The following is an 11,012-nucleotide window of genomic DNA, read 5'->3' as shown; positions in this document are numbered from 1 at the left end:
TACATCCCACTAGAGAACACTTTACAGCACAGGGTGTGATTGTATGAACACCACAGGATCACAGAATCATTTCAATTAGAAAAGCCCTTTAAGATCATTGTGTCCAACCATTCTCTAACTCTCCCAAGGCTGGGACTAAATCATGTCCCTTATCACCAGATCTCTGCCTCTTTGAAACACCTCCAGCATACTCATGATCGTGTGCCTGCTCACAGCACAGCTGAGCAAGGCCCATTCTTTATTTTTTCCTGAATCTTGTTGGCAGTTCTGAACCCAACAGACAGTGCAGTGAATAGTCTGGGGAAGATGCAGACAATTGCAGGCATTTTCCTCTGATCTGGCTGTCCAATTTTTGCTTCAGTGGAGCTGTCTGCCATTGCTGATCAAATACAAATACATAGCTGTGAGTGTAATTACATCTTATTTCTGTGTCATTTGCCTGTCTCATTACCTCTGGCACACTAGAATGGTTCTGACAAGGCTCAGACAGTAATGTGGCTGCTTGTTATTAAAGGTAAATTTTCTGAACTCCCTTCTCCATCACTTCGGTTTTTATGTAATCTCAGTGGCACCACTGCAGCTCTCCTGTAAGTATCTGGCAGAGGATCCAAATCCTCTGTGCTGCCTTGCGCCTCAATATCTTTCTTGTAGTGAGTCTCAAAAGATGTTCATACATAAAGACAAGGAATTCATCTCAGCAGATCAAGTCTAATACTGCTTTTGGTTTTAATTCCCAGAAGGGTCAGCTCCAACGTGTGACTCCAGGAGGAATCCACAATGAAAAAAACCACCCATGGTTGCTTCCTACTGGTCATCCTTCTAATAGTAAGTATGAGAAAACTGAGTTGCTCATGACCCCTGCCAAATTTAACCTCTGCTGATGGTCAGGAAAATGAGGAGTGCCTGATATTTGTTACACTGAACAGGTGAAGAAATAAGTTCTCTAATTGATAAATCTCCAAAGTGAGGTTAATCAACTTCTAAATAAGAGAACTCCTAAAAGTTTGAACTTGAAACCATTGTTTCTTTGTGGGACAGAACTGCAAGTCTGAAGAAGTTGGTGCATGTGATTGATCCTTCCTGTGTTGTACAGGCCACAACATATCAGTGATGTGGAAATTGTGTGTTTGAAAACTTCCTTCATCTTATGTTTTTGAAGTAATTGTGGATTTGCACTGTTCATAGCTCTTAAGAAAGCAACTGAAAGAGAAAACAGTATAAAGCTTAATTATTTCAAATTCTATTCTGAACTGTTTAATATCAATATTAGAGTTATTCAATGTTTGCAGAGTGTCTGAGTAACTGCTGTTCTAAATATGTAGTAAATTCTGCCTGACTGAATACCTCTCATCAGAGTTGAATCTCTACTTGTGAAAACTCCAGTTATTAGCAATTGTAATAAAATCATAGACATCACAGGTAGTCTGAAGGAGAATATAGCCCAGAGCCTCAGTGACAATAGGGTCAGAATATGTCCAACTAATGCTGTTGGGAACAGGCCCCTCTCTGCCCTGGTGTGAGTAACTTACTTGCATGCTGGATTCCACCTTCCTCCCAAACCATTTATTCTTTGTACATGAAGAAAGCATTAGCTCTTATCCTTCTTCTGTTTTGTTGGTTAGTTCATCATGCCTCTCTGCTTCTCATCTTGCAACACCTGAACATGGAGCATTTGAGCCTATCTCCCCATCAATTCCTATCCTTTCTGGCTCTATGGACTTGTACATAGTTATAGAAACAGTTACAGAAACAGGGCTAGAAGACACTTTGGGAGAGAGACTGCTCTCCTTGGTTTGCTTGTTGGGTCATAGAATCATAGAAGGGTTGGAAGGGCCTTTAAAGGTCATCTAGTCCAACTCCTCTGTCAGCACGGACATCCCCAACTAGATCAGGTTTCTCAGAGCCCCATCAAGCTGGATCTTGAGTATCTCCAGGGATGGGGGCTCCACCACCTCCCTGGGCAATCTGTTCCAGTGTTCCACCACCCTCCTAGTAAAGAACATCTTCCTAATGTTCAGTCTAAATCTACCGTGCTCTAGTTTCAAACCATGTCCCTTGTCCTGTCATTCCAGGCCTTTGTAAACAGTCCCTCTCCAGATTTCCTGGAGGCCCCTTTCAGGTACTGGAAGGATGCTCTACCATCTCCTTGGAGCCTTCTCTTCTCCAATCTGAACGCCAACTCTCCCAGCCTGTCTTCATAGGAGACGTGCTCCAGCCCTCTGATCATTTTTGTGGCCCTCCTCTGGAGCTGCTCCATCAAGTCCATGTCCTTCTTGTGTTGGGGACCTCAGAGCTGCACACAGTGCTCCAGGTGAGGTCTCACCAGACCACAGTAGAGGGGCAGAATCACCTCTCTCCATCTGCTGGCCACACTTCCTTTTCTCTCAGCTTAGCATAACTTTCCCACAGTGCTGTTTACCACTTAAATTTGTATGGATAAAAAGGAGGGAAGGAAAATAAAGAAGCTCAAGAGAGTGCTTGACAGAAGGAAGTGAGATCATGGAGAACAGAGAAGAAGAGCAAAGAACACCCTCAGCCAAAGAGCTGGAGAGCAGAAGGAGCAGAGTTAATGCATTTTTGCTAACTTGGTCTCAAAACAAATTGTCCAGAGCAGTTAATGTTTTGAGGCATCATCCCTGTGCTTGGCAGAAGTCTTCTGCCTTGAGGTATTTTAGAGTGTTCTGGTATTTGTGACCTTTTGTGACACTCTACAGAGCCCTGCAAGGGATGCACATAACAATGCACTGGCTGGGCAATTGCCCATGGTCAGACATCTCTCTAACAAGTCAGCCTGACAGAGACCAGCTTTCTTCTGGGTGTGAGTCCCAGATGATCTGCAGAGGCTGACAGGACCCTTGGCAAAGAGCAGCAACTATTCCTGCAACAAACTGACTGAAGGAGCAGTTCCAGCTGATTTTAATTCTCCAGTCAAGTGACAGGACTGTAAATGTTCTGATAACTAAAAATGTCATCAGCATTTCTGAGCATTCACTGCTCTGGCCTACAGCATGGATTTGCAGGTCAGCCTAGAAGGACTTGGCTGATCTTTGCCCTGCTGTCTACAAACCTTTGAACTCTTCCACTCCTGATATCATGTGTGTCAGCTCTGATCATTCCTGCAGGATTCCAGGAGCAGGATTTCTTTAGCAAATTCTGCAGTAAGATCTGCACCCCCTTCCTTCTTGGTATCTTTTGCACCAGAGTGCTCTCCAACTTCTGCCCTCAGTGCTTAAGCACAAATTGCTTCACACTGTCACTGTTTCAGTCTCTGGATCCCTTCCTTCCCTACTGCAGTGGCTGTACTGGGACCTACTTAGACCCTTCTGAGATTAATTTGTCTTCTGGTAAGGGTTAAGCCATGGTCATGGAAGTAGACAATGAACAGGCTCAGGTTTCTTGATGGCACCTGGTATCAGTCATTTTTCCAAGAGTTTTCCCACCTGTAGCTGGTGGAAAACTTCCATTTTTGTTCATTTTATTTGTGAATTGGAACAAGGAAAGAGTGTCTTTCTTTCTCTTCCAAAAGGACTGATGCCCCTCTGTTGGTTCTTCTAATCATTCCTTGATTCCCAGAGCCATGAGCCCCTAGGACTTTGTGTCAGCCAGTGTCTGAGATTGGAGACAGTAGAGTAATTAATGTGATTTGTGACACAGGGCTGATGTTCCATTCCTGTAATCCACCCACCCCACAAACCAGCCTCCAGATCTTTCTCCTTTGATGTCTTTGATGGTTTGTTGTCATCTTCTCATCTCTCTCTTCCACTCCCAGCTGGTGACTGCAAGCTGTTGCAAAATGACACAACCTATTGAGGTCCTTGCTTTCTCCTCTGGGCTTCAGGCTCTCTGCTTGTGCCATTTGTCCCACTGCAGGTGCCAGTAGTGGCGGTCACCACTACTGAGAAGGGCATGGGTTTTGCCTGACATCTCTTTTCTTGGGGTAGCTGTGATTCCCTAACACACTCTCAGTGCTGGAGCACTCTCTGCCCTGTATGGAGTGTCAGTGCTTTGCAGAAGACTTAGAGTTTGCGGACATGGCACTTCAGGACATAGTTTAATGGCCATGGTGGTCTTAGGTTGATGACTGGACTCAATGATCTTAGAAGGCTTTTCCAACCAAGTCAATTCTATGATTCTATGATTTTGGTTGGAAAAGACCTTTAAGATCATGGAGTCACTTCCTCAGAGTCATTCCTTCCAGGGACGGCGACTCCACCACCTCCCTGGGCAGCCCAATCACTTTTTCTGTGAAGAATTTCTCCCTAAGATCCAGCCTGAACCTTCCCTGGTGCAGCTTGAGACTGTGACTGATGCCTTCTGATAGAAAACACCTCTTTTGTGACAGCTCCATAATAACTCACCTTCACCAAACAAAAAACAAAGCACCAGTTGCACCAAAACCTCATTTAGAAATAAAATGAATGCCTTACTGTCTTTCTCTTTGATGGCTTCCCTTGCTTGTGGATGCATCACCAGATAGTCCTCTGTTATTAAAAGTGAATTCCATTAGAAAATTTTAGCTCTTCATCATTTCTTAGTTCACTTTACTCCTGGTACTCTCTAGTTGTTCAGCAACAGAATGTGACTGAGATTTGTTTCCTCCAATACATGAGGCCCTGGGTGCTGGAGCAATTAATTAATCTCCTAAGTGCACATTTCTCTCCCCAAGAAAGATGGAGCATCAGCACACTGTGTCCAGGGGCAACAAGCTACAGAGGAGGAGGAGGAAGAAACAAGCTTGAGTCTCTTTCCTGTGTGAACAATCAATTTTGCAGGACATTGAGAAAAAAGAGTTCTCTGCATGATTTTGTCGGGTAGCAACTCTCATCTAGTGCCTACAAGGGGAGTTTGATCTTATCCTGTAAATGAGGATAGATGGAGCAGCATTTCTCACGCTTCCAATTTTGTTGTCCTGCGTCAACCATGAAGTGCACACTGAAGGCAAAAGGGATGCTCCAGCTGAGGACGACACTGTTACTCAATTAGGTCCATTAGATCAAGACTGCATTTTAAAATGAATTCATTTTGAGTGAAAAAACCCCAAATTGTACAAGTTCATTGAGTCCTGATCTGTCAAATTGTTACCAAGCCTCAGCCACTAAGCTGTAAAGAATGTGCTACCTGGTGTCAGCTCCATTCACAAAACATGGAGGAATAGTTCTGTGAAAGCCTAAATTGAATTCTCATTATCTGCACAAACTGGGCTGTTCTGCAGCACAGCAGTGGTAGGTTTAAGTCTCCAGAAGCCAATTAGTAAAATGTTTTCCACTGTGATCCACCATTTGAGCATCCATTGGACACTTCCCATCATTTGATCCTTCCAGCTGGGAGCAGAATATGAACTGGTGGGGTGGGGTGGCTGTGGGGCCCCTTGGGCTCCTGCCACCCTCCCAGCTCAGCAGCTTTCAGTGTGAGTCTCCAAACCTGTGTCTGTAAGCACAAGCCTTTTCCTGCTTAGATAGCATCTCTTCCAGCATCTGGTCCAGAGCAGCTCCCCACCTTCAGTGAGCCAAAAAAGCTGCTGAAGATCTGTCCCAGCCTCCTTTGTTGTGCTTTGTCAAGAGCCTTGGCTGCTATCTGGCACCACTGGGAGCCCCGGGGCTTCCCAAGCCTTGGGTGATGAGATCACCCTGGGTCTTATCACCTGAGATGATGCCTTTGAAAGCTGTTGTTCTGAAGTACACATTTCCCTTTGTAGGTGTGGCTTGCTTCAAGATGTAAGGAAATGGGCTTGCAAGTTCTCACCTAAGGAAATCTCGGGGAGACAAGCTGCTGCTGATTGAAGGTGGTGAGAATTAGTGTGAGAACTTGAGACTCAGGGGAGGAATGCTGCATTCTGATCTGTTCACTCAGTTTCAGGGGTGGTCAGGACTTTCTGTCTCTCTCTTTGCTTTTTAAAGAATAAGAGTGTTGCTATGCAGTGGATTTGCTAAAGAGGCCTCTTGCAAGATGATAATCAGAGCTGCAGGCAAAAATCCATGAGGTGTTCTGCAGCTTTCCTTGAAGCCTGCAGTTTGCTTCAGGCTGCTCTGGGAGTAAAGCTTCATCCTGTGAGCAAATCCTGCAGGAGTGTTAAAGTGTGAGATTCACACACTGCTTTCCATCACACATGCCTTGTCTTCATCTGCTGTGGCTGATAATCTCATGCTTGTTTCAAAAACTGCCAAAGCCTACCATCTAAGTCATATGGGATCATAGAATCATTAAGGCTGGAAAAGACCTCTGAGATCAAGTCCAACCATCAGCCCTGCACCACCATGGCCACTAAAGCGTGTTCTGAAGTGATCTCACTGTGAGATAATTTCCATCTTGCTTCAACAGCAGTTGAGCATAGGAAGATTTGAACATTCTGTGGTTAAGTAAAACATGTCCTGGGGAGGTATTTCTCCAAATAAATTATCCATTGCTTCCTAAAACACTTACGGTGGGTAAGAAGTTATTGTTGCTTCTTGATTATTATGCACACGGAGCATCCTAAGACATCACAGTGATTTTTCTCTCTGTTCTAACACAAAAAGCTGTGCAAAGTAGTTCCAATGTAGGTGAAGTATTATAAGAGGATCTCTGCAGCCAGACTAAATCATGCTGAGGTCTCACTCAGAAACGTGATGTAGTAAAGGACAGGAGTTTAGTGACCCACAAAGTGGTAAGTACACACAGCACTTTTAAGAGGATTGTGCTGAATGAATATTGTGCTGAATGAAATCAATAACAAGCAGTTAGAGCATCCAGAAATTGAATACATTTTGACTGAGCTCAACAATAAATGTTGCAGAATTACTGTATGCAGTGGAAGGAGGAAAAAATGAAAAGGAAAGAAAGGTCCAAATGCCTTCTTTTTCTCATGGATGACTATACTTCAAGCTTCTTGATGGTGGAAGAAAAATACTTGGGGATGTTGGTTCATCATGTCCAATATTTTGTAGAAAACCCAATAAAAAGAAATTATTTTATGCTTGTTTATCTGGATTCTCTCTTGCAGAAATGGGCAGAGTTGATAGCTGGTGTTTGTCTGGCAGAGTGCAGGGCATGACTTGTTCATTTTCATGCAGTTTAATAATGAAGCAAAGTTGCTTCCTCTGGATTCTTCTGTTAATTCTAGGTATAAAATGAACTTCAGCTTTCCTAGCAGCCTGTTGGTTTGTTTTGTTTGTTGTTTGAGGTTTGTTTTCTCTTTGCAAAGATAATTAATTTTCTTATCACAGTCATTTGTCAGGTGGTGGCTTGGTGGTCGTATGTATGACGTCATTTACTTGGACTTTTAGGAGTGACATCATATGTACGGCTGCTAAACTGCTGCATGAGACATCACTTAAACACTTTGCTTCTGAGGAAATCATGCCAGTCCTTTTTCAGGCTGTGAACACACCCTGGTGATTAAGCTGTGGATGATTTATTTCTCTGTAATAAAGAATATTTATAAATGAGTGAGGCATTCCTTTATTGTACCCATACTGTTTCTGTTTCCATCTGAAGTAACGGATGGATGGGTGGATGGATGGATGGGTGGGTGGATGGATGGACGGACAGATGGGAAGGGTTTTTAACGTGCAGTGATGGGCTCTGAACATTTGAACTTTGCTCAATACCAGAGGTAGTAACCAGGTGGAAATTATGTCATCTTGGCTTTTTCATGGTGAAAATATGTGGTTTATAACCTAATTCCTAAAATATCTGGATACAATCATTATATCATAGTAGCAGAGGTGATTCCTAATGCATGATTCCATGAGAATACACACACAGACGTACAGAGCCTCCTGGGACATTCCCAGTGTCTCCCATTACCGCAATGCATGCTAAGCCTTCCCCCTCTTGTTGCCATCATAGAGTCATCATCATAGAATGGCTTGAGTTGGAAGGGACCTGAAGGATCATCTAGTTCCAACCCCCTGCCATGGGTAGGGACACCTTCTACTAGGCCAGCTTGCTCAAAGCCTAATCCATCCTGCTCTTAAACATTTCCAGGGATGAGGCATCTGTCTGACTGAGCCCCAGGAATCATCAGCCCACTGGGCTGACTTTGGGGAAGTCAGGCTTCAGGCTCCAAGTCCAGGAGAACTACACATGGTAGTATTCCAGTTCTGGCTGTCTAGGTGCTTAGTTACTCACTTGGCTGGCCAGATGAAACATTCCAGATGACTTCACTGTCCAAGTATATCTTTAGGTGTATGCCTATACATATATAAAAATTAAATAATTAATTAAACCACATCTTTACATTAAATGTAATTAATTAATTTAGCTAAATTAATTACTTGTATAAAGTTATTTCTGCCAGAAGATATCTTCCTTCTTAATTCCTCCCAATTTATTTCAATTACCTATTTGACTGCAACAAGATAAAACGCCTTCACTGTCCTCCAGCCTTCAGGTGGTAGCTGTATACAGTTGAAAATTATAATGTTTGGATCAAAAGAGATTGAGAACAAACAATTTCTTTGGCTATAAGAGTATAAAAAAGATTAAACTGAGATGGTTTAACACAGAGTTATCAGGAGAAGGTAATTTTTTGGGTTGGGTTTTTTCAGCCAAGTCAAACATACTCTGGTTTTACTGTGGAATTTACCAAGGTGTTTTAGTCATGCAAATGGGAATAAATAATGTATTAATGAGCTACAACTGCTTTTGATGTGCCAAAAAAAAAAAAAAGAAGCAGAATGTAACTTCCAAACCTGTTGCGTTTTCAGTTTGAACAGCTACAAATGCTTGATTGAAGGTCCGTGTGCTAGTATTTGCTGCTTGTGTGTTTGTGAGAGTCCTAAGTTTGGAAGCAGCCTGTAAATGACTCTTGTGATGTAAGGTTTCAGCATGGTGTAGCACAGGGAAAAAGAGAGGGTCATACAGGGAAAGTGCCACAGCAACACTGCATATTGACGTGGGGAAGCTGAGGAACTAATCTTCTCCTATCACCACCATGCAGAGAAGTGTCCTGATACAGGATTAAGGCAGAAGAGAATTAACTCTCATTGCCACCCTGGCTCACAGACCTGGGCTTTGCTACAGGGGGATGAATGAATGGGAAAAAGCAAAACAATCCAAAACAAAAGCTTAACTGACCTCTCTACCTGAGATATTTTTTTTCTTCCAGAGGCAAAAATCCTTCCCTTTGCCCTGCAGGCAGCTCAAAGTGAGAGAAGTCAGAAGATGCCACTTGATTTTCAAAGAGGACCTTGTTCAGACTCTTTGCTTATGTGCTTAACTAGGAGCAAGGGCCAGACAGTGAGGTTTAAACTCTCTACCCTGTGTCTCTATGACCTTAGCAGTTGGAGGAGCTCAAAGCAGGTGACATAAAAGATAAAATAATCAGTTTGGAGGCTGTGGCACTGTGGCAAATGTTTTGCCTGGACAACGTGGAAAGAAATCAGCACAAGTGAGCTGAAATACACAGGTGGAACTTTGGGCAGACACTAGATTTTTTTGCAGATCACTAAGCAAAATTAAAAGCTTTTGAAGACTTTATCAAGTATTTAATGGTCCTCTGTTTTGCCAAGAAAAAGAGGGTTTGGTTAAAATCTTGCATTTATAGTGAGTCAAACTAGTGAAACATCAGCATTTCCTTGGCAAGCAGTGGAAGTTCTACCAGAATGCTAAACACAGGTGCAAATAAAAGGCTTTTGAAGCATGGATAATGGTGATTTCTGACCCTCACTTTGTCATTTTATACCCCTGGTTTATTTACTTCTACTAACAGCTTTTCCTTTCTGTACAGAGAATGGTTCCAAGTCTATCTTCTACTGTAAATTACACTGATACTACCTTAGAGCCTCTAGTAACCGAGAATTCAGTCATACGGCAGAAGATCATAGATTCGCAGTTCAAATGCTATGAGAGGATGAACAGAGCTCCTCCATATAAGAAAAAAGGTAAAAAAGCTCTAAAAAAATACCTGTGTATTGCCATACATGAGTATATGGCTATAAATGTTTTGTCATGGAATCAGATCATAGAATGACTCAGGTTGGAAGGGACCTAAGAGATCATCTACTCCAGCTTCTGCCCCTCTGGTCAGGGAAACCTCTCCAACTAGACTCAGCTGCTCAAGGCCTCATCCAACCTGGCCTTGAACACCCCAAGGAAGGAGGCATCCACAGCCTCCCTGGGCAACCTATTCCAGAGTCTCAACACCCTCCTACTGAAGAACTTCTTCCTCAGATCCAGCCTAACCCTGCTCTGCCTCAGCTTCAAACCATTCCCCCTTGTCCTGTCTCTAGACACCCACAGGAAAAGTCCCTCTGCAGCCTTCCTGTAGGATCCCTTCAGGTATTGGACTGTAAGGTCCACCTGGAGCCTTCTCTTCTCCAGGCTGAACCACCCCAGCTCCCTCAGCCTGTCCTCACAGCAGAGGTTCTCCAGCCCTTGGATCTTTGTGGCCTCCTCTGGACTCACTCCAACAGCTCTGTGTCCTTCTTCTGCTGGGGACACCAGAAGTGGAGGCAGGATTGGAGGTGGGGTCTCAGCAGAGCAGAGCCAAGGGGCAGAATCCCCTCTCTTGCCCTGCTGCCCACACTCCTCTGGATGCAGCCCAGCACACAGCTGCCTTCTGGGCTGCATCAGGGCACTGCTGGCTCATGTGGAGATGCTCAGCAACCAACACCTCCAAGTCTTTTTTCAGAGCTGCTCTCAACCCACTCTGCACCCAGCCTGGATTTGTGCCTGGGATTGGCCCAACCCAGTTGCAGGACCTTGCACTTTGTCTTGTTTTCTTCAGTTTACATAACTCACAGTTCTTCCTTGGAGTGCATCCTCCTCCCTGTAAGCAATTGTCAAATTGACACTGACTTGGCATCCTAAGTGCTAAGAAAGAAAAAGAGCCTGGAATGATCCCAGGGCATCATAGAATCATAGGATGCACTGGGTTGGAAGGGACCTTTGAAGGCCACCCAGTCCCAGCCCTTCCTCCCCACACAGGCAGTGCATTGGTCATTGATGTTTCTGCCTCAGTGCTTTGCTATTTGAATATCTCCTGTGCTTGCTTAGGGATTGTCATTCTCCAGGTCCTTCCAGCAAGCTCA

The 11,012-nt window shown here is 43.9% G+C and overlaps 1 protein-coding gene across 1 annotated transcript in view; it reads left to right on the top strand.

Annotated features, from left to right (window-relative positions):
• Positions 1 to 777: 777 nt before the first annotated feature.
• CALCR (calcitonin receptor) overlaps positions 778 to 11,012 on the top strand; it is a 43,986-nt gene continuing 33,751 nt past the window's right edge. The window contains exons 1-2 of the mRNA XM_054385029.1: positions 778 to 825; positions 9,710 to 9,863. Of these exons, the coding sequence (XP_054241004.1) occupies positions 778 to 825; positions 9,710 to 9,863 (202 nt within the window). The remainder of the gene's footprint in view (positions 826 to 9,709; positions 9,864 to 11,012) is intronic.

Source organism: Indicator indicator, chromosome 11, assembly GCF_027791375.1.
Source record: "Indicator indicator isolate 239-I01 chromosome 11, UM_Iind_1.1, whole genome shotgun sequence".
NCBI classification, from domain to species: domain Eukaryota; kingdom Metazoa; phylum Chordata; class Aves; order Piciformes; family Indicatoridae; genus Indicator; species Indicator indicator.
This window is presented reverse-complemented; position numbering and strand designations above follow the sequence as displayed.